General features: G+C 45.4%; 1 protein-coding gene across 1 annotated transcript in view; it reads left to right on the top strand.

Annotated features, from left to right (window-relative positions):
* LOC138799964 (transient receptor potential cation channel subfamily V member 6-like) overlaps positions 1-9,907 on the top strand; it is a 31,036-nt gene extending 21,129 nt beyond the window's left edge. The window contains exons 14-15 of the mRNA XM_069981768.1: positions 7,502-7,602; positions 8,495-9,907. Of these exons, the coding sequence (XP_069837869.1) occupies positions 7,502-7,602; positions 8,495-8,711 (318 nt within the window). The 3' untranslated portion in view covers positions 8,712-9,907. The remainder of the gene's footprint in view (positions 1-7,501; positions 7,603-8,494) is intronic.
* The last annotated feature ends 14,863 nt before the right edge of the window (positions 9,908-24,770 follow it).

The following is a 24,770-nucleotide window of genomic DNA, read 5'->3' on the forward strand; positions in this document are numbered from 1 at the left end:
AATATAACTACTATAATACTTCTCCTATATACAGGAATATAACTACTATAATACTGCTCCTATATACAAGAATATAACTACTATAATACTGCTCCTATATACAGGAATATAACTACTATAATGTATAAAATAGAAAATAAGTCCAAGCACTCACCGGATGAAGGGATCTCTTTGTGCGTTTATTCAGACATCACAGGGAGGGAGCAGTGGTAGAGGGTGCGGGAGCGTGTAGCAGACAACTGTTTCGCGCCTCAGCGCTTTGTCAAGTCTTACATCACTACCGGGGGAGGGTAGTTTAAATAGGTTACATCATGCATATGCAAATAGTATTCAAAATAGGTGAAAACAAAAAATGTTAAATACAAGTACAAATTATCTCACAAGAAAACACTCCAGTCATTCCTCTCATTGAGGCCATTGGGACCGGTCGCATCTAGAGTGGCAATCCATGTTGCCTCTCTCCTGAGGAGGTACTGATGTCTGTCTCCTCCCCTATCAGGTTGATCCACCTTCTCTAAGCCCAGAAAACGCAGGGAGCTGGTGTCACCTTTGTGGACAGAATTCACATGCTCTATAAGGCGGGGAACGCCTTTCCCAGTCCTAACTGAATAGGCATGCTCTTTGTACCTGGTCCACATTGGGCGTTTAGTTTTGCCAATGTAGAAGCGGTGACACGAGCATACAAGCGCATAGACAGTGTAGGGGTTTCTACAGGTTCTACAGGCCCTTTAGGCGAAAAACACGGAGAGGAGGCAGGAAGGCACGATTCCAGAGAGAAAAAAGACAGCAGAAAAGAAGGCTACAGGAAGCAAGTAACCTGGAAACATTAAATGAAAAGCCGAATGTCATAAACATCTCTGGAGTACCCCTGCCCCCTGAATGTGAACAGCTACTTAGCAAGGGCCTTAATTATGGCCTCACAGAGGACTTTTCTCCTACAACATTTGATGTTGACATGTTCAAAGGTGTACGCAAAGTCAATCTTACTAAACACTTCTCTGTTAATAAAAGTCACAATAAGCAGCAAACCAGAGGCGAGTCTCGTTGTACAGTGGGTCCTTTGGGATTCCAAGTCCCAGCAGAATTTAATGTGCAGGAGATTGAATGTACACGTTTTTTGGCCGGGTATGAAGAAGCAGTCAGCTCCACCACTGAAGCAGTGTTTATGGGGGGCAACAAATCTAAATTTTGTCCCCAGGTTACCCCAGGGGGAGCCATTGACACCTTTCATAAGTCGGTAGTACAGGAAGTAAAGGCTCTCGTGTACCCCAAGGCGACCAAAAACTTGTCTAAGGCGGAAGATAGAGCACTCAAGTGGCTCCGCAATCGCCCTGACCTCATAACAAAGAGGGCTGACAAGGGGGGGCAGCTGTCGTAATGTCACGCTCGTACTACATAGAGGAAGCTCAGAGGCAATTAGGCGATCGCTGTACATATAAACTCCTCACAAAAAATCCCATACCCAAGATCCATGAGCAATTACGCAGCCTCTTGCTCAAGCACAGCAGTACTGGAGCAATCGACAAAAAAACAGCTGAGAAGTTACTCCCCCCGACACCCCGAGCGCCCAGGTGGTATTTCTTACCAAAAGTCCACAAAAATCTGGACAAACCACCCGGGCGCCCAATCGTGTCCGCCATCGGGTCCCCTACCGAATTCCTGTCCCAATACCTGGACTGGTCTCTTAGACCCCTCCTAGCCGAGACACTTGGCTATTTAAAAGATTCCGGGGACTTCATAAACATGCTGGACTCAGTGCACTTCTCTGATGACTGCATCCTGGCCTCAATCGATTTAGAGAGCCCCTACACCCGCATCCCTCTAGGACAGACCAATCTCAAGCCTACAGAAACTTAGCGAAAGAAGGACTTTATTTTGCCTAACAATGTCTTTATGTTTGAGGACCAATGGTACGGGCAGGAGATCGCTACTGCTATGGGCACGCCGGTCTCCTGCACGTACGCAAACCTCTTTTTGGCCAAGCTGGAAAATGACTATGTATTTAACACTCGCAACCCACACATCGGAAGCATCAGGGCGTATTTTCATTACGTGGATGATGTCTTCGTTGTGTGGGTTGGAGAAGAAAGTAAATTTATTGATTTTGTCACCTACCTTAATGAAGTGAATAGTGTGAACATGGTCTTCACACATAAGATAGGGAACCGATCCCTTGAGTTTCTGGACGTCCAGGTGGACGTAGTGGATAACACACTGCACACCTCAGTGTTTAGAAAAGAAACCGCATGCAATTCCATCTTGCACTACTCTAGCTCTCACCCCACACGCATTAAAGACTCCATTCCATTCAGCCAGCTAGTGAGACTTAAACGTATCAATAGCAATGATCAATCATTTGCTGTACAGGCTGCAGATATGGAGAGAAGACTCTCAGCAAGGGGGTACCCAGAACAGGTTATTAGTGAAGCTAGAACTAGGGCCAATATGCTGAACAGATCAGACCTACTGAGATCCAAAACCACACAACAGAAAGGGTTAAACAGGTTTTCTTTTGTTTTTCAAAATTCACCGCTGAATCAGTGTATTACTAAAGCCATCTGGAAACATTGGCCCATCCTGGAACAGGACGATGACCTGAAGGAGATTGCAGCTCAGGGACCCCTCATCACATACCGCAAAAACCGCACCATTGGTGATAAGCTCAATGTGAATACGTGCAAAAAGAAAAAAGCGGCAGATGAGTGGTTTACCAGAGCTCCTCTGACAGGAAATAAAAGATGTGGTAGCTGTAAGTACTGCCCGCAGCTTATTCCTACTGCTTATATTAACCTGAATGGAGTAGACTGCTATATCGATAGCCTCATTACCTGTAGAACCCCCTACACTGTCTATGCGCTTGTATGCTCGTGTCACCGCTTCTACATTGGCAAAACTAAACGCCCAATGTGGACCAGGTACAAAGAGCATGCCTATTCAGTTAGGACGGGGAAAGGCGTTCCCCGCCTTATAGAGCATGTGAATTCTGTCCACAAAGGTGACACCAGCTCCCTGCGTTTTCTGGGCTTAGAGAAGGTGGATCAACCTGATAGGGGAGGAGACAGGCATCAGTACCTCCTCAGGAGAGAGGCAACATGGATTGCCACTCTAGATGCGATAGCTCCCAATGGCCTCAATGAGAGGAATGACTGGAGTGTTTTCTTGTGAGATAATTTGTACTTGTATGTAACATTTTTTGTTTTCACCTATTTTGAATACTATTTGCATATGCATGATGTAACCTATTTAAACTACCCTCCCCCGGTAGTGATGTAAGACTTGACAAAGCGCTGAGGCGCGAAACAGTTGTCTGCTACACGCTCCCGCACCCTTGCCACTGCTCCCTCCCTGTGATGTCTTGAATAAACGCACAAAGAGATCACTTCATCCGGTGAGTGCTTGGACTTATTTTCTATTTTATACACCGTACTGCCCTTGTCTCTGTTCGAGCACCGCGGCTACTTACCAGTGCAGTTTATTAGCCCTCAATCCGACTCCAGCGCACAGCTACTGATTGAGCAGTATTCAGACAGTGCCGGCACCTGTATCTTCCTGAAGCATAACTACTATAATACTGCTCCTATATAGAGGAATATAACTACTATAATACTGCTCCTATATACAAGAATATAACTACTATAATACTGCTCCTATATACAAGAATATAACTATTATAATACTGCTCCTATATACAGGAATATAACTACTATAATACTGCTCCTATATACAGGAATATAACTACTATAATACTGCTCCTATATACAAGAATATAACTACTATACCTTATCCAGACTCGTGCTGTTTGGGGGCAGCTTCCTCCGCCGGTGGTGCTGGCTGGGTTTTGGTGTGGCATTTTTGGGTCTGGTCCTGTGGCATGGGGGTTGCAGGGCCGTTCCATGGCCTCCCTTCCCTGACTGTGCACGCCTGCGGGGGTGGTGGTCGCTGACTGGCACAGTGTGGACTTAGTGTAGGGACCCATGTGTATCAGATACCTGCACGCGGTACATGGGGCAGTGTGGCTTGATCAATTCACATACAGAATTCTGATGTTTTTTATGCAGCCGAGAGGTACTAGTATCAGCCATAGGTGTGAGGTGCAGCACTCTTTTTCTTCCCTGAACCGTATTTTGTTTTTCTCTTTTCTCCGTGTTTTGCACTCCTCCTGGTGAGACCCACATGACCGCAATTAGCAGGAGACACCTGAGTGCTCATGGTTTTAATCCCTCCTGTCTGTCCCATTCTATCTTTGATAGCTATGGTGAGTGCTATACCTTATCCAGACTCGTGCTGTTTGGGGGCAGCTTCCTCCGCCGGTGGTGCTGGCTGGGTTTTGGTGTGGCATTTTTGGGTCTGGTCCTGTGGCATGGGGGTTGCAGGGCCGTTCCATGGCCTCCCTTCCCTGACTGAGCACGCCTGCGGGGGTGGTGGTCGCTGACTGGCACAGTGTGGACTTAGTGTAGGGACCCATGTGTATCAGATACCTGCACGCGGTACATGGGGCAGTGTGGCTTGATCAATTCACATACAGAATTCTGATGTTTTTTATGCAGCCGAGAGGTACTAGTATCAGCCATAGGTGTGAGGTGCAGCACTCTTTTTCTTCCCTGAACCATAACTACTATAATACTGCTCCTATATACAGGAATATAACTACTATAATACTGCTCCTATATACAAGAATATAACTACTATAATACTGCTCACTATATACAGGAATATAACTACGATAATGAGGGTGGTGAGATGTAGAGACCTGCACCGCTCCAAATATACACTGTGTGGAATGGATCTGTGGAACGGTCTTGAGCCAGACAGTAACTGTGGATACGGGTGCTGGGTGGGGGTGCAAACTACAGAGGCAAGATCTACCAAAGTTCGGGAATAGAAACATGCAGTAGCACTCACCCGTACTTCAGCTTAGCGACTTTATTGCATCCACAAGTTGCGGGGAGGGGAAGGGTTCAGGTGTGTTCGCGTCCTGGGACAGCCATTTCGGGGACACGCCCCCTTTGTCGACCAGGTAATGACGTCAGGATGCCGGGAGGGGTGTTATATACACACTACAATGTGCATGTGATAAATAACAACCAGTAAAAACAAATAACAGGTATCAGATAAAGACACTCAAATCGTTGCGCTCGTTTAGGCCCAGCGGGCCAACCGCATTCAGTCGTGAAATCCATGTGGATTCCCTTCTTAATAGAGTTTGATGTCTGTCTGAGCCGTCTTTAGGGGGGCTAACCCGCTCAAGGCCAAAAAACTTCAGTGAGGTGGTGTCGCCATTATGGACAGTTCTGATGTGTTCGATCAGACGGGGGACTCCCTTTCCCGTCTTTACAGAATAAACATGTTCTTTAAAACGGATCCGTAAGGCTCTTTTTGTTTCAAGCTCTTGAAATGGAGAAGAGGTTCCTGGAGAGGGGCTACCCCCCTAATGTAATACATGAAGCGAGATCACGTGCCGAATCTAAGCCCAGAGCTACCCTGCTGAAACCCTCCCAGCGAAATAAAAATAATGAAAGAAGGTTTAATTTTATCTTCCAAAACTCCACAATGAACTCTATACTAAAAAAATCCATTTTGCGCCACTGGCACCTCCTAGAGAACGACCCCGATCTTCATGAAATAGCCTCTCGAAGACCCTGCATTTCATACAGGAAAAAAAAAAATCTAGGCGATTGTCTCAGCAGTAACATACATACTAAAAACACCGCTACAGAAACAATGGCTCACATCCACCCTACCGCAAGGGAACAAAAAATGCGGACAATGTAAATACTGTGTGCATCTATTAAATGTAGCATATATTCGGTTAGGGGGCACTGATTGTTACATACACGATTTCATAACCTGCAAGTCGTGCTTTGTTGTATATGCCTTAGTTTGTAGTTGTCAAATGTACTACATAGGTAAAACAAAAAGAGCCTTATGGATCCGTTTTAAAGAACATGTTTATTCTGTAAGGGTGCGTTCACACCTACCGCATCCGCAGCTTATTTTTCCGCGGAAATCCGCAGGTCTGGTAGTGCAGATTTCAACCTGCGAGAAATCCGCATATGTGTGCGTTTTGCATTTTTTCTGCAGCAAGTTTATCGCAACTGAAATGTCAGTTTAAAATGTCTCTCATTCTAAACAGACATTTCAGTTGCAATAAACTTGCTGCAGAAAAACCGCAAAACGCACACATATGCGGATTTCTCGCAGGTTGAAATCTGCACTACCAGACCTGCGTATTTCCGCGGAAAAATAAGCTGCGGATGCGGTAGGTGTGAACGCACCCTAAAGACGGGAAAGGGAGTCCCCCGTCTGATCGAACACATCAGAACTGTCCATAATGGCGACACCACCTCACTGAAGTTTTTTGGCCTTGAACTGGTTAACCCCCCTAAAGACGGCTCAGACAGACATCAAACTCTATTAAGAAGGGAATCCACATGGATTTCACGACTGAATGCGGTTGGCCCGCTCGGCCTAAACGAGCGCAGTCTTGTAAATAGGAGTAGTATTATAGTAGTTATATTTTTGTATATAGGAGCAGTATTATAGTAGTTATATTCTTGTATATAGGAGCAGTATTATAGTAGTTATATTTTTGTATATAGGAGCAGTATTATAGTAGTTATATTCTTGTATATAGGGGCAGTATTATAGTAGTTATATTCTTGTATATAGGGGGCAGTATTATAGTAGTTATATTCTTGTATATAGGAGCAATATTATAGTAGTTATATTCTTGTATATAGGAGCAGTATTATAGTAGTTATATTTTTGTATATAGGGGCAGTATTATAGTAGTTAAATTCTTGTATATAGGAGCAATATTATAGTAGTTATATTCTTGTATATAGGAGGCAGTATTATAGTAGTTATATTCTTGTATATAGGGGCAGTATTATAGTAGTTATATTCTTGTAAATAGGAGTAGTATTATAGTAGTTATATTTTTGTATATAGGGGCAGTATTATAGTAGTTATATTCTTGTATATAGGAGCAATATTATAGTAGTTATATTCTTGTATATAGGAGCAGTATTATAGTAGTTATATTCCTGTATATAGGAGCAGTATTATAGTAGTTATAGTCTTGTAAATAGGAGTAGTATTATAGTAGTTATATTCTTGTAAATAGGAGGCAGTATTATAGTAGTTATATTTTTGTATTTAGGAGGCAGTATTATATTAGTTATATTTTTGTACTGTGGGGTCATCGGAGAGAAGATTCACAGCCCTGTTTAATTTTACCACTTTTGCTGTTGATTGTGGGGCTATTAGAACTTGCTATCCTCACCAGCTCCCATAAATAATGACTGTGACCACCACAACTCTGTAATGGGAGACTAGGGACTTCATTCGTAACATGGCTTAACAGGCTCCTTGTGGTCATACACTTTTCCCCTATCTGCTGATAGAAGATATGTTCTAGTGGTACCTACAACCTAAGCAGCACCAGTGATAATAATACATCTCAGACTGCAGATCTTACATTGTAATTTTTCTTCTGTAGATGACTGGTGCCACAGTAAAGTTGGAGCAGACCTTCCCAAAGTGTTCCTTCTTTGCTTCAAATTCCAGCAAGCGTGACTTGGAAGACAGACAATATATGTGGTATACGACAAAGACTCCTGATAACCAATAGAATCAACAGTCCCGGACATTTATAATAGTCACTTTCTGCTCTGGTCACATCTATCCAGTCATACAAACATTTGTTTTCAAGTTTAAGGCAATGTTCACACACACACACACACACACACACACACACACAAAGGTGTTATTTGTGTAATAACGGGCAAACAACAAAAATTAGACAGTTTGTTAATATAGTCTGGAAATGTTAAAATTTAATAGAATGTTTCACATGGTTGTAGTTTATGTGAAAAGTATAAAAAAAAAGAATAAAAAAATGTGTTTTTTAAATTATAAAAAAAATTATGATATATAAAATATATCAAATATAATGATATTTGTTATTTATCGACATGCTGGAGACACATACTTTATTCCTGTTGTTTCTGCATAGATAGATAGCAGTGCAGCCAGGCATGTGTGCTATATGCTCCATGAATAGAAGTTAATTGACAGAAAAAATGCCATATGCTTTTATTGTCTTCAGGACGTAATGGCATGCAGTTCCTCCACCAGTAATCGGAGATTGACAATGAGATGTATCAACCCTTATCTGGGAGCATAATGTTCTTTACTTGCCCTATCTATATATATTCTTATCTCTATCTATAGAGCTATTGTTAATTCACCCACCCAGTAATCATGAGATGTCTCTGCTGATATTGTCCAAATCTATACAGAAAAGCTGAACGGAAATGCAGCCTTTTATTAAAGTAATAAAATATATAGAAGAAATAGGCTTAGCATAGTAGATCAGACTTTATCCAGGGGAAACTACAGCTTGATATTAATAGGATTGTGTATGTTTATAACCATACTGTGTATACAGATAGCTCAATCGGCTTCTTATATTTTCTTCCGATTTCTTTAGCGTAGAGGAGCGGAAGTGGCATCTGCACCACCCGCTTGAAATCATCCGGTCATCGAGCGATGAGGAGTCAGATGAAGATTTCCCACATCAGATGGTACGAGAGAGGAATCCAGACTTGTATCCCCAACGGGAGATCAGAACGGATATCGGGGAAGGAGCTGGAAGAGTGGATCAAAATGACAATGATGTCTGTGGAGAAGAGACGTTTCAGCTTTAATCTTTTTAGATAAATTTTTAAATTTACACAACAGTAACAGCAATGAAAACAAAGCCAGAACCACCTCTCTACCATAACGCTTTCACCAGATTTCTGTTGTGCAGGCCCAAAGTAGGTGTAGACTAACTGCTGTGATGGCTCCCCTACAATACACAGACACAGAAGGGCCTTCTGCTCTTCTCTGTCTTTATACTACACCTTGCTATCCAGGATTAGAAAAAAAACCACAGCTACTTTAATAAAACAGCGCCACCCATGTTTCCAGGTTGTGTGTGGTATTACAATTAAGCTCCATTCACTTCAATGAAACTGAGCTACAAAACCAACACCCAGGACATGAGTGGTGCTGTTTGTGGAATAAAGAGGCCATGTTTTATTTTAAAGGATACCTGTCATGCTGGCGATCGGAGCAAAAGGTCCTATACTCTGTAATAAAGTCTTACATACTTACCTTCTGGATGCCCTGGATACTGATCCAGTCACAGAGAAATCACTGATTCTTTCCTTCGTGCTCATTATGCAGATGAGTGCAGACGTTTACATGATTGGGCTTTTTCCAACTTTCCTTTAGCTTGATTGATGTTCTTCTTTATCATCTTTTCGCATTGGATTCGATACCAACACATGCGTCACCGTTTCTCTGAAGCTTCTGTGTGTACTGCACATGCGGAGAAGAACACAGGATCAGAAGGATCGGACAGGACCTGTAGACTGTCAACCAAGATCCAGGAGGCGTGGATGGGTGGCATAGCTGAGGGGACCTCATGAATACAGTGGACTCAGCTCCAATTCTCTGAGAATGTCAGACTCATCTCTGCTCATTTGAATATTGAGCGGGAAAAGAAGAATCAACCGTTTCTCCACCACTGGACCGGCAGCAAGAGCCTCACTGCGATAAGGATAGTAAGTATGAAAAGCTTTATTGCAGATTATTGGCCTTTTTGCCCTGGTCCCCAGAGTGAAAGGTTCCCTTTAAGTCTGGATAACCCTTTTAAGAAGTTCCAGCAGTGTGGAGGGCATTATAGAGCAGAAATGAACAGTCTAAGCTGTTATACAAACCCAGGGGTGAGATCTCTTTTTTTTTTTTTTTTTTATGAGCTTTTGCAGTCTCTCTGTAGTTTTTGTGTGTCCATAAATGACTTTTTTTAACGTGCATGGTTGTATGTCTATTCTTTAAATTGAACATGTCATCAGTCAACGTCTTGATAAAATCAATGTTTATGATAAACATATTTTGTAAGAATTTTTGGTAACTTTGTTGTTTCACACTTTTCCATTTTACTATCTATATTATAAAATAATCCTGAAATCTTGCAGTTCTCATTTTCACCACTAGGTATGAAATTACACTGGGACTCCATTTTTCTTTTCTATGATGATAAAGAGGAGGCTGCTGTAAAGTGATCTGTGCAGGCGCATCGGTTTCCGCCGCGATCGGGCCTGCCACAACCCCCCCCCCCAAAAAAAAATCAATTACTCTTGTGACCGCAAGCATTGTTTTGCTTGCGGTCACAAGAGGCAGGCTCGTACTGGCTCCCGGCTGATGCGGCTGTTGGGGGTTTTCTCCTCCTATCCCCAGACAGTGCACGTGGCCTATGGCCGTGACTTCCGGCACAGGGAGCACTTAGAGATGCTCCCTGTGCCGGAAGTCCCAGCCCCAGCGCACAGTGAGTTCTCTGCGTGCGCTGCCTGGAGATAGGAAGGGACACCCTAGGCACCCCCAGTCCAACACTCATGATAACAGAGGCTCTATGGGGGAGCACAGTGTTAGGTGAGTTGTGTTTTGTTTTTAAATCTGCTTTACACAGAGGGGAGAGGGGCAGGGCCGGACTGGGACTAAAAATCAGCCCTGGCATTTCAGAGCACACAGGCCACTCGCCGCGTGGTGAAATGTTATGAGACAATTTTGTGAGTGCAGCGTGGCTACATGTTGTATCATCACGGCCATGAATTACAGATAATAACACAGTAAATGGGGTCAGAAGCTTCTGTCTCTGTATTGTGTAGCTGAGCTGCAGTTACAGGTCGTCATCACTACACAGTGTACAGAGACAGACTGCTTCCGGCCCCGGTCACCATGCTGAGTTTAACTCCACAACACACTGACTAATACCACCACATACTGACTAATGTCACTGCATACTGATTAATACCACCGCATACTGACTAATACCACCGCATACTGACTAATACCACCGCATACTGACTTATAACACTGCATGCTGACTAATACCACCACATGCTGACTAATATCACCACATTCTGACTAATACCACCACATACTGACTAATGTCACCGCATACTTATTAATACCACCGCATATTAATACCACCGCATACTGACTAATACCACTGCATACTGAGTAATACCACCGCATGGTGACTAATACCACCGCATATTGACTTATAACACTGCATGCTGACTAATACCACCACATGCCGACTAATATCACCACTATCTGACTAATACCACCACATGCTGACTAATGTCGCCACTGCTACTGAATAAAATCCACTTTAACATTTCGGTGACCCTGGACGTACCCGTACATCCAGGGCCGCCTCCATGTGTTCAGAGCGGGGCCACGCGGTGGCCGCGCTCTGAACCGTGGCGGTCCGTGACAGCTGCATCCGATTACTTGATGCAGCCGATCCCTGGGGTCTAGTCGGGTGGATCGCTCTATCGGGACGTTGTCCCGGAGGTGCGATCCACACATCCTATGCCGTGCGGGGTCTGCGCCGTAATGGCGCTGATCCCGGCTGGGCACTCGATGCTGCAGCAGCCGGAAGCAATTAGTGTGCCTATTTCATCGATCTATGCTGCATATCTATGCAGCATAGATCTCAATGAGAGATCAGTGTGCTTATAGTAGAAGTCCCCCAGGGGGGCTTCTAGTATAAGTGTAAAAGAAAAAAAAAAAATTTTATTAATAAAAAGCCCCCTCCCCTAATAAAAGTCAGAATCACCCCCCTTTCCCCACAAAAATAAAAGAAATAAACATGTTTGGTATCGTCGCATGCATAATCGCCCAAACTATTAATTAATCACATTCCAGATCTCGCACGGTAAATGGCGTAAGCGCCAAAAAATCCCAAAGTGCAAAATTGCGCATTTTTGGTCGCATCAAATCCAGAAAAAATGTAATAAAAAGCGATCAAAAAGTCGCATATGCGCAGTCAAGGTACCCCATTGACACCTGACACAGCCCCATAGACCAAAGGATAAAAGCGCTATAAGCCTGGGAATGGAGCGATTTGAAGGAACATATATTTGTTAACAATGGTTTGAATATTTTACAGGCCATCAGATAATATAAAAGTTATACATGTTACATATCGTTGTAATGACTTGAAGAACATGTATAACAAGTCAGTTTTACCCCAGGGCGAACGGCGTAAAAATGAAACCCCCTAAGTAAAGAAATGCGTTTTTTGGGGGTTTTTTTTTTTCAATTTTACCACACAATTTTTTTCTGGTTTTGCAGTGTACTTCAAAAATTCAGCCTGTCATTGCAAAGTACAATTAGTGGCACAAAAAATAAGGGCTCACATGGGTTTCTAGGTGAAAAAATGCAACTGCTATGGCACAAGGAGGGAAAAACGAAAACGCAAACATTGAAATTGGCCCGTTCCTCTAAGGGTTAAAAAGACCAATATCACCTTTTACAGTTATATAGAGGTAGACCCAGCTCCCATATACATTACAGTGCAGTTACATCAGGTGACTCACAGGAGACGTCTTTGACGTCTCTGATTGGAGTTCTTCCCTTTTTATTTTCTTCTTTTTCTGTCCTGGGCCATTAGAACTTCTCCGAGCCACGAATCCACAGAATCTGCCAGACAAACATATTAGGCTCCACACTCTGGCACCATCCTGATCTCTCTACAAACTGCACATCCCTAAGTTGTCCCCCCTTACAGATGGCCCCCTCTCCCCCTCCCCTTATAGATGGTCCCTCTCCCCCCCTTTATAGATGGCCCCCTCTCTCCCCCCCTTATAGATGGCTCACTCGCCCCCTTATAGATGGCCCCTCCTCTATAGATGCCCCCTCCTTTATAGATAGCTCCCTCTCCCCCCCTTTTTTATACATGGCCCCCTCTTATAGATGCCCCCCTCCCTAATAAATGGCCCCCTCTCCCCCCTACTTTATAGATAGCCCGCTCTTATAGATGCCCCCGCCCCCTCCTTTATAGATGGCCCCCTCTTATAGATGCTTCCCCTCCTTTATAGCTGGCCCCCTCTTTCCTCCGCGCAAATAAAAAAATAAAAAAGCACACAACTCACCTAACAACGTGCTCCCCCGTCGAGCCTCTCTCCTCCTGGTCTGGCCCCGTATGATGCGCACGCTGCCGGGGTTGTCGCGTCCTATCCCCGGCAGTGCGTGCATCGTAGAGCTCATGCACACGCATCATATGGGGGACAGACAGAGCGATGTGGGGCCGGTCCCGTCTTCCTCCTGGCCCAGTGACTCCTTTTCCCTACGGCAGTCGCTGGGTCAGAAGGAGCATTTGCCAGAAGTGCCCTATGGCCAGTCCGGCCCTGGAGAGGGGGACATCTATAAGGGGACAACATGAGGGAGGGCATCTATAAGGGGGGCAACATAGGGAGCCATCTATAAGGGGACAACAAGGGGGGGGGCATCTATAAGGGAGGGGCAACATAGGGAGCCATCTATAAGGGGACAACATGGGGGGGCATCTATAACAGGGAGCAACATAGGGAGCCAAAAAAGAAATAGGGAGAGAAAAGTGAGAAGAGTCATTCAGGACACGTAGCATTGAACCAGCTACTGTTCCATGACCGAGAGGAGACGCTAGACGTTGCTGCTCTGCTGGATGCCGTTAACCCCGTCTAGCTGCCCGCAACCAAAAAAGTAAAAAAAAAATAAAATTTGCTTGGGTTTTTTTTGTGATAAGCTGTTATGTGTGACGCTAAGTCAGCGCCCCACAAAAGCTGTCCGTTTGTGCTCTGCTGGGTGCCGTCAACCCCGTCTAGCTGCCTGCAACCAAAAAAGTTAAAAAAAAAAAACTTTAAAAAAAACTGCTGCCTCCTCCTTCTCCTCAACTTGTCTGTTTTTAATAATACTGGCCTAGAAGCAATCAACTGCTGCCTGCTCCTGCTCCTCAACTTGTCTCTCCTCAATAAAACTGGCCTGGAAGCAATCAACTGCTGCCTCCTCCTGCTCCTCAAGTAGTCTCTCCTCAATAATACTGGCCTGGAAGTAATCAAGTGCTGCCTCCTCCTGCTCCTCAACTTGTCTCTCCTCAATAATACTGGCCTGAGAGCAATCAACTGCTGCCTCCTCCTGCTCCTCAACTTGTCTCTTCTCAACAATACTGGCCAGAGAGGCGAACAATCAACTGCTGCCTCCTCCTGCTGCTCAACTTGTCTCTTCTCAACAATACTGGCCTGGGTGCAATCAAGTGCTGTCGCATCCTCCTCCTAAACTTTTTTTTTCAATATTTTTTGTCACATTATTATTTTTTATAATTTTTTTCCATTATTTTTGCACTTTTTTTTCCACTTTTTTCATTGTAATAGCAACTGCAACTAAACGAAACTATACCCTATCACACTCCAACTATTCTAGCTGCAATTATTCAGCCGTTAGAGCAAGGTTCGTTTTCGGTTCGATTCGGACAAAGCCGAACTTCACGAAAGTTCACCGAATCGAACCGAACCGAACTTTTCAAAAGTTCGCTCATCCCTAATGGTTACATAATCATACTGACTTGAGGAATATACATAACATGTCAGTTTTAACTGCAGCCAGAAACAAGAGTCGGTTCACTCCCATATTTATTATAAACCTCAAACATCATCTACTATCTGGAGATATTTTAAGTCTTTTCTGCAATTTTCATTGTTGCTGATATACTGTATGAAATTGTAGGCATGATATTATTTTATTGTATTTAGACAATATCACTAAGGTTCTACTATTTTGAGCAATGTCTGTAATCCGAATTATTTTCACATGCTCCTTTTGAAATGTTTTCTTGCTTTTGCCTACTTAATAAAATATTGTAAAAAAAAAAAAAAAAAAAACATGTCAGTTTTACTATAGAATGAATGGCCTAAACACGAAACCCCCCAAAATGAAAACAAACTCCTTTTTTTTTTAATTTCACTGCACAAATAATATTTATCTGGTTTTGCAGCATATTGGATGGCAAAATTCAGCCTGTCATTGCAAAGTAAAATTAGTGGCGCAAAAAAATAAGGGCTTTTGTGGGTCTGTAGGTAAAAAGATGCAAGTGCTATGGCCTTTTAAACATGAGGAGGAAAAAAAGCAAAAACGAAAATTAGCCCGGTCCTGAAGGGGTTAAGGGTATCTGGGCCGGGCTGTAAGCCACAACGTTTCAGATCCCAGAAATGACTGAGGGTATGTCGAGAAGTTGCTCCTCAGTGTCAATATGATGAGTAAGTAGATCCGGCTCGCTCTCTTGGTAAGTTCATCTGTATAATAAGCTCCTTGGCTCAACAACTCCCATGGGTCACACTATCTTCTTTAGTTGCGGCGCTGACTCCAATAAATCTCCTCACAGGCTGAAATCCCCTCAGAGGATGTTACTCCGGCTACAGCTGTACTCAACTACTCAACAACTCCCTGTGCCAACTGCCTCTCGAGGAGAGCTCATAAGGCTCCGTTCACATGAAGCAAAACTGGTGGAATTCCGCCAGCCTCCGTGTCATACTGGCAATCTATAGGAGGCTTACGCGCCTCCTCTCTCCATGGACGCACAAGCCTCCCATAGACTGCCAGTATGACAAGAAGGCTGATTCTGCCAGTTTTGCTCTGTGTGAATGGAGCCTTAGAGTAGCCCCACCCTCTTTCTGGACCTCTCTCCTTGCTAGTGTAGTACACTAAGGCTTCGTTCCCACTGAGCAAAACTAGCAGAATTCCGCGGAAATGCCGTTAGCCTCCCTCTCATAATGGAGGTCTATGGGAGGCGTGTGCTCCTGCTCGGTCCGCGCTGAAGAATGAACAATTCCGCTAGTTTTGCTCAGTGGGAACGGGGCCTAAGGAGGCAGTTGGTGTTGCTATGGTAACTCCCTGAGTGTGGTGTGTGTGACTTATATAAGTGGCCCATCTCCAGCATGGCTCCTCTCTATATGGCCCCGTTCCCACTGAGGAAAGGTAGCGGAATTCCGCTACCTTTCCTCAGTGGGAACGGGGCCTAATGCAAAAAATACTGAGAAACAAGAAGTAAAATGGTTAGAAACATACACGATTGTCAGCAGGACCCCCGCAACCCCCCAGCTCCATCTAGTCTATTAGTATTTCCCTATTATTTTATAGATATATGTATATCTCAGGGAGGTTTACATTCTGTTATTGTAGATTTACCTACTACATCGGTTGGAAGTTTGTTGCAAGCATCTACTACTCCTTCAGTAAAGAAATATTTTCTCACGTTGTTTCTGATCTTTCCCTTGGACTGTGTCCCCTTGTTTTTGAGTACAGTTCTTTTTTTTTTTTTTTTTTCAATAAAAACAATTCCATACTTATTTAGTCCTTTAACATGTTTAAAGGTTTTGATCATCTCTCCCTTTCCTTTCTTTCCTCCGGACTGTGAGATGAAATAAAATAAGAACATTTAGGGATTTTCTGTGTGGAAAAATTCCCATGTTATAGGTATCCTTCAGGTTAGTACAATTGTAATGATACCCAATTTCCAAGCCACCATCTCACCTTAAAGGCCCCATGATGAAAATATGATTTACAAGAAATCTGCAGAGTGTGAATTATACCCTAAGAGAAACCTGTGATCTCCTGTGAGTTGTCAGGCAGACATACCTCAGATGTCGATGGATTTAGTCACCCCAGTTGCTAGGTGTAATGCAGAACAATCTAAATGGAAAATAACTACTTTGTGTGCGTGATATGCTGTATGGTATATGTTTATGTCTCTTCTTTAAATATAATCTGTCATGTTTGTAAAAACATATATCAGCCGGTAATAAGCGATAGAAATCTGCTGACATCGGCATAAAAATTTAGAATTTTTAACATATTTGATTGGGAGTTATCTCACGGAGCCTCGCGTTACCTCACAGGGCTCAAAGAGTTTGTCTGGAAAAAATGAACTTTTCCCCGTATCGGGCCCCCGGCTCGTTGTTATAAATAGAGCAGCAGGTATGGCGCATGACCCGCGGCTCTATTCATTTGTCTGGCGCAGCTGGAAAGAGTCCAGTAAGCTGAAAGAGTGCTTATTCGGCTCTCTCCAGCACCTCCATAGAAATTCATAGAGCCACGGGTCACGTTCTACCTAACTAATACCGCCACAACCTGACCACTTTCACTACCATTACAGCCGGCCGAACCGCTCCAATCGTCCGTCATGCCGGTCCCCCTCTGCCGCATCATAACTTTGCTCAGCCTAAGCTGCTGATGACGCGACAGAGGGGGGCCGGCATGAGAGACGGATGGAGCGGTTCGGCCGGCCTCCTGAAGACTACGTCATTGTCTCAAGATGGCGGACGGGGGTCGACACGAATAAGTATAATGCACCAACACTTCCGGGTCTAGTGTGGGTGGGGGGAAACACGGGGAAGGGGGCCATTCACATGTGTGTTATTTTGTGAATGATTGGTTAGCGCCGCACTACCCCTTTACAGGGAATGTGCAGCATACCAATAGAACGGCGCCGGTGCTGCGCGCCGGTAATTTACTGGGCACTGGCCTGGGCTAAAGCACTGGAGGCGGGCCAGCCCACCACTTGTGGGAGGAAGCCCCTCTATGCCGTGGCGGAAATAGACTGGCGCCATGCGTGGGAACAGGCTTCCTATTGCTGGCGCCGTTCTATTGATATGCTACACATACAACGAATGTACCTGATTCTTAAAGAGACAGTACACAGTTACTCATTAAGAGCATTAACAGGATACTTTGTTAAGAGCAACAACAGGATACTTCGGCTTTAAGTGCAACTTAAACAATAACTGGGACAATCCTGGACAGTAGAATGACTTGCTAAGAATACTTGAAAATTACGTTCAGTCACCCCAGAAGTAGACAGGCAGTAGAAACCCCTTAAAAGGGAACTCTGGATAAGGAAAACTTATTTTCTATTAAAAGTACATTAAAAGTTCTATAGCTGTGTCTATATGTGTCTATATAATGTATTACCGTATCTGTACGGTTCTGCCACACTGGTAGCTGATAGACATCCAGGAAGTGAAGAAAAATGACCTCTGTGCCAATCCACATTGTCTCCTGCTCCTTCTGCTCTCCCCCCTTAGGAGACAAATCTTCCATGCCTCTGTCCCACATTGTGTGTGTTTGCTGAGATCAGGCTGATGATTCAGACAGAGGGCAGGGCGTGATGTCACAGGAGGCTTGTCTGGATCCCCTAATCCCCTGAGTGATCACCCATCTCTGACCAGCCAGAAGCAGGTGTTGCACTGATTTCTCTAATTGAGCAGAAGTGTGCAGTGAAATTAGGGCTGTTTTCACACATATTGGAGTGTCATTGCAGTACTGCAGCGTATTCACAAAAATGATGCAGTAACACAAGTAAATGATGCTAAAAGGCAGAGAGGATCAGAGCCTTATTGTGGGGCTCCACTTCAAAGATAAAAGATGCTTGATCATAATATGTGCGTGGAAATAAAAATATATATATATATATTTTTTAAAGTTCTTTACTTTATTTCAATATCAGTGTTACAGGTAAAGAATACAGTGTGCTGTGTGGTGTTACAGGTAGAGAATACAGTGTGCTGTGTGGTGTTACAGGTAGAGAATACAGCGTGCTGTGTGGTGTTACAGGTACAGAATACAGCGTGCTGTGTGGTGTTACAGGTAGAGAATACAGCGTGCTGTGTGGTGTTACAGGTAGAGAATACAGCGTGCTGTGTGGTGTTACAGGTAGAGAATACAGCGTGCTGTGTGGTGTTACAGTTAAAGAATACAGCGTGCTGTGTGGTGTTACAGGTAGAGAATACAGTGTTGTGTGGTTACAGGTAGAGAATACAGCGTGCTGTTACTGGTAGAGAATACAGTGTGCTGTGTGGTGTTACAGGTAGAGAATACAGAGTGCTGTGTGGTGTTACAGGTAGAGAATACAGTGTGCTGTGTGGTGTTACAGGTAGAGAATACAGCGTGCTGTGTGGTGTAACAGGTAGAGAATACAGTGTGCTGTGTGGTTACAGGTAGAGAATACAGCGTGCTGTTACTGGTAGAGAATACAGTGTGCTGTGTGGTGTTACAGGTAGAGAATACAGAGTGCTGTGTGGTGTTACAGGTAGAGAATACAGTGTGCTGTGTGGTGTAACAGGTAGAGAATACAGTGTGCTGTGTGGTGTTACAGGTAGAGAATACAGTGTGCTGTGTGGCGTTACAGGTAGAGAATACAGCGTGCTGTTACTGGTAGAGAATACAGTGTGCTGTGTGGTGTTACAGGTAGAGAATACAGTGTGCTGTGTGGTGTTACAGGTAGAGAATACAGCGTGCTGTGTGGTGTTACAGGTAGACAATACAGTGTGCTGTGTGGTGTTACAGGTAGAGAATACAGTGTGCTGTGTGGTGTTACAGGTAGAGAATACAGCGTGCTGTGTGGTGTTACAGGTAGAGAATACAGTGTGCTGTGTGGTGTTACAGGTAGTGAATACAGCGTGATGTGTGGTGTTACAGGTAGAGAATACAATGTGCTGTGTGGTGTTACAGGTAGAGAATACAGCGTGCTGTGTGGTGTTACAGGTAGAGAATACAGCGTCCTGTGTGGTGTTACAGGTAGAGAATACAATGTGCTGTGTGGTGTTACAGGTAGAGAATACAGTGTGCTGTGTGGTGTTACAGGTAGAGAATACAGTGTGCTGTGTGGTGTTACAGGTAAAGAATACAGCACTGTGTAGTGTTACAGGTAGAGAATACAGCGTGCTGTGCGGTGTTACAGGTAGAGAATACAGTGTGCTGTGCGGTGTTACAGGTAGAGAATACAGTGTGCTGTGTGGTGTTACAGGTAGAGAATACAGCGTGCTGTGTGGTGTTACAGGTAGAGAATACAGTGCACTTTGTGGGTGGGACAACAATGAAATGATAAGGTAATGCAATAAATTCAGTAACACAATGAAACTGCAATGTGTGAACACAGCCTAGATGTTCTGCAATAGATTTGGGCAGGCAATGTGCAGGGTGGGAGACTGTGATGAACAGCTGAGGGAAAGCATTGCATTCTGGAACCTGTAGTACTGTGTACAACCAGGAAGTGCAGAAACTCAAAACAGAACAAAACCCCTCAAAACAAATGGATTTATGGTAGTTTCAAAACTGGGACAGATAGGTAAGTAATGCTTTATGCTTCTGCAGAAGTTTCATTTTTTTTTTTACTTCTACCTGGAGTTCCCCTTTAACAGTAATTGTCCTTCTTTAGGGTTTTAGCAGGGAATAATCCTGTTGAAGATACTTTGAAAGGTGAACAGTCTCTGGCAGAAGCAGGCACCTGGCTACAAGGGCCGGACCCTGAGGCAACTCTGTTCCTATACACTGTACAGTTACTGTACATCCAGAGACTCACAGGGGGCATATTCTCTGATCAGAGTTGTTCACTTTTCCTTTTTCTCTTCATCCAGCCCAGCCCCTCTCTGCAGCAACCTAGTAAAGAAACCCTGTGTAGACCCTATATAGCATTAGGCTCCCTCTTCTGCAGCCTTCATATAGTATAAGGCTTCCCCCTTTGCATCCACAACACTTGGCAACACCCCACCGATCAGTGACTGATGGCCGATCCTGTCTATTAATAATGTAGTTCTGTGCTGTATGTTAGTCACGCACCTGAGGGAACATCTATCAGGTGAGGTAACTCTCAATCAAATATTTTAAAAATTCTGCCTTTAACCCCGATGTCAGCAGATTTCTATCTCCTAATACCAGCCGATCTATGTCTGTACAAATGTGATCCTGGAGATTATATGTAAATAAGAGACAGAAACATACACTGGGCATTAGAGATGAGCAAACTTTTCAAAAGTTCGTTCCGACCGGACTTCCGGATTTTTTCGGAAAGCTCGGTTCGACCGAATTTCGGATTTCAACATTACAGGGTCTATGCAGAAAATTCACCATTACAGGGTCTATGCAGGAAAAAGGTCACAAATGCAGTGGAGGTCCAGCAATAGTCATTTGAGGCCAGTACAGGAGCAGCAGTAGTCAACATGGAGGCCAGGCATGAGCAGCAGTAGCCAACATGGAGGCCAGGCAGGATCAGCAGTAGCCAACATGGAGGCCAGGCAGGATAAGCAGTAGCCAACATAAAGGCCAGGCAGTAGCAACAGTAGCCAACATGGAGGCCAGACAGGATAAGCAGTAGCCAACATGGAGGCCAGGCAGGAGCAGCAGTAGCCAACATGGAGGCCAAGCAGGAGAAGCAGTAGCCAACATGGAGGACAGGCAGGAGCAGCAGTAGCCAACATGGAGGCCAGGCAGAAGCAACAGTAGTCAGCATGGAGGGCAGGCAGGATCAGCAGTAGCCAACATGGAGACCAGGCAGAAGCAACAGTAGTCAACATGGAGGGCAGGCAGGATCAGCAGTAGCCAACATGGAGGCCAAGCAGGAGCAGCAGGAGCCAACATGGAGGCCAGTTAAGGCCCAGCAGTAGTCAAGATGGAGGCCAATTAAGGCCCAGCAGTAGCCAACATGGAGGCAAGGGCAGGCACAGCAGTAGTCAACATGGATGCCAGTTAAGGCCCAGCAGTAGTCAACATGGATGCCAGTTGGGGCCCAACAGTAGTCAACATGGATGCCAGTTAAGACCCAGCAGTAGTCAACATGGATGCCAGTTAAGGCCCAGCAGTAGCCAACATGGAGGCAAGGGCAGGCACAGCAGTAGTCAACATGGATGCCAGTTAAGGCCCAGCAGTAGTCAATATGGATGCCAGTTAGGGCCCAGCAGTAGTCAACATGGATGCCAGTTAAGACCCAGCAGTAGTAGTCAACATGGATGCCAGTTAAGGCCCAGCAGTAGTAGTCAACATGGATGCCAGTTAAGGCTCAGCAGTAGTCAACATGGATGCCAGTTAAGGCCCAGCAGTAGCCAACATGGAGGCAAGGGCAGGCACTGCAGTAGTCAACATGGATGCCAGTTAAGGCCCAGCAGTAGTAGTCAACATGAATGCCAGTTAAGGCTCAGCAGTAGTAGTCAACATGGATGCCAGTTAAGGCTCAGCAGTAGTCAACATGGATGCCAGTTAAGGCCCAGCAGTAGTAGTCAACATGGAGGCAAGGGCAGGCACAGCAGTAGTCAACATGGATGCCAGTTAAGGCCCAGCAGTAGTCAACATGGATGCCAGTTAAGGCCCAGCAGTAGCCAACATAGAGGCAAGGGCAGGCACACCAGTAGTCAATTTGGATGCCAGTTAAGGCCCAGCAGTAGCCAACAAGGAGGCAAGGGCAGGCACAGCGGTAGTCAAGATGGAGGCCAGTAAAGGCCCAGCAGTAGCCAATATGGAGGCCAGTGAAGGCCCAGCAGTAGCCAATATGGAGGCCAGTGAAGGCCCAGCACTAGCCAAGATGGAGGGCAGGGCAGAAGCAGCAGTAGCCAACATGGAGGCCAGGGCAGGAGCGGCAGTAGCCAACATGGAGGCCAGGGCAGGAGTGGCAGTAGCCAATATGGAGGCAAGTGAAGGCCCACCAGTAGCCAATATGGAGGCCAGTGAAGGCCCAGCAGTAGGCAAGGTGGTGGCCAGGGCAGAAGTAGCAGTTGTAATGGGGTGACATGAGCAGCAGAAGCAGAATAATGAGGTCCATGGACAGGCGAGAGTTAGCAGGGCAGCAGGAATGGTGGAATGACCAGTAAGGTTTAGTTCACATATAGGCCATAATAGATGCAGAAAAGGTCCTACATCTTGGTGACAACGGGACCAAATCCTACTCTGTGGTATGAGGAGCAGGTGTCACAAAGTCCTTATTTATCCATGTGGCGTTCATTTTATGAAAGTCAGATGCTCCACACTATCACAGGACAATCTGGTTCTCCTGGGACTGACAATATGACCTGCTGCGCTGAAAACTCGCTCGGATGACACACTGCTGACCGGACAGGCGAGTATGTCCAAAGCAAATTCAGCTAGTTGTGGCCAGACATCTAATTTTCCCACCCAGTAGTCCAGGGGTTCCGGGACGTTAGGTGGCAACGTAGAGTCCAAAAACACCTGGACTTGCTGTTTGAGGTGTGCCGCCATGTCCTGCTGCTGTGCGGGTGCTCCTGTTACCCCAGCCTGTGGCTGCATGAAAGTGTGCATCATGGACATCAGGCTCAGACTGGTGCCGCTGCTCATGCCACCCAAGCTGCTAGAGGAGGATGTGGAGGAGGCAGCGCTGCTGATGTGGCCCCGGTAGGAATGGCGTGAATGAGAGCGCCGTGTTCTAAAGGCTGCCACTAACTGTGCACCCAGCTCCTCTCTATAATAATTAATTTTTTCCTCCCGTTGATAAGGGTGAATGAATTCACACAGCTTGTTGCGATACCGTGGGTCCAGTAGTGTGTCCAGACAGAATTCGTCCCGTTGACGAATCCTTTGCAAGCGAGGGTCAGCCCGAAAGCATATCAACATGCGCTTAATCATTTCCACCAGGGAGTGAGAAGGAGTCTCCGCCTCCATCTCCACAGCATACTGCCAATGGGTACTGCCTCCATCCTCCTCATCCTCCTCATCCTCCTCATAGCCCTTGTGAGACAGTGACAGGGATTGTGGTTGGGAATCGCTATATCTCCCCAAGGTACCTGTCATATGTGAACACTAGGCTCCAGAAAGTTCCTACCTAATCCAGGTAAAGCTGGGTGAGATATGGAGGAATCCAGGAAAGTTAAAACCCATAGCAAACTACTTGCTATGGGACTGTTAGTTGCTGTAAAAGGGCCTGGATTTTATGGAATGACAGGCAGGTTGGTAGTGGGGCCTGTCATTCCCTTTCTGGCCAGTCCAGGTTTTTCTATCTGGCCAAGTCAGCCCAGGTGCTGGAGGCCACTGATCACAGGTCTCATAAGTGGAGGCACAGAGTGTATAGAGCTGTGGCTGTGCATGGATGTCTCTCCTGGCTGTGGATGTCTCTCCTGGCTGTGGATGTCTCTCCTGGCTGTGGAGAGGGTCAGGGCTGCTAAAGCTTCTGCTTGGAATTTGAGCCACACTGGTATTGTACCAACTGATGTTGGGTGACTGGTAGCAAGTCACCTGTATAGCCAGGATTTGCTGTGTTAGTTAGAGCTCAGACGAGCAGGATTTATTTTATTTTGTGCCTGTATTTAAGGCTGAATTTCTTTTTGTTTCAATAAACAAACAGGAGAATCTCTGTTTTATAAAAGTTTGTGTCACTGTCTCTGACTGCCAATCTCTGTCTGCCCGGCTCTACAGAGCTAATCTCCCACACCCTGCATATCCTCCTCTGGCCCCCCTCTGGTCTGGCAGGAAGGCTCATCTCCTTCTCCTCCACCCGTCTCCTCTAAGAGTTCCTGTGCGTTCAGGTCCTCCTCCTCCTCAACTTCCTCTCCCTCCTCTTCCGCCAAGCCTTCCTTCAGCGACCCAGGCTGCGACAGTGGCAAGACCTCTTCCCCCTCGCATCAGCATTAGCTCCAGTACATGAAGCATGGGTATGATGGAACTCAGTCCTGTGTCTTGCTCACTGACCAGAAAGGTGGACTCCCCAAAGGGTCGTAGCAATCGGCAGGTGTCATGCACGAGCTGCCACTGGCCAAGCTCCAGATTACACAGGGGAGTCGCCGTGTCCGCCTGCATCAAGAGTAAATCAGTCAAGGCCTTCCTCTGCTCATAGAGCCGGTCCAGCATGTGGAGGGTGGAGTTCCACCGCGTGGCTACATCCCAAATGAGACGATGGTTGGGAAGACCATTCCTCCGCTGCAGGTCGAGGAGGATGTGGGGAGAGCGACTTGAATGGCTGAAATGGTTACACAGCTTTCGAGCCATTGACAGCACAGTCTGTAAATGGGATGAAGACTTTAGAAAGTGTGTAACTATTAGGTTTAAAACATGTGCCATACACGGGGCGTGCCTCATACCTCCTCGACGCAGCGCAGAGAGAATGTTTCTCCCATTGTCAC

Source organism: Dendropsophus ebraccatus, chromosome 8 (genome assembly GCF_027789765.1).
Source record: "Dendropsophus ebraccatus isolate aDenEbr1 chromosome 8, aDenEbr1.pat, whole genome shotgun sequence".
Classification (NCBI taxonomy): domain Eukaryota; kingdom Metazoa; phylum Chordata; class Amphibia; order Anura; family Hylidae; genus Dendropsophus; species Dendropsophus ebraccatus.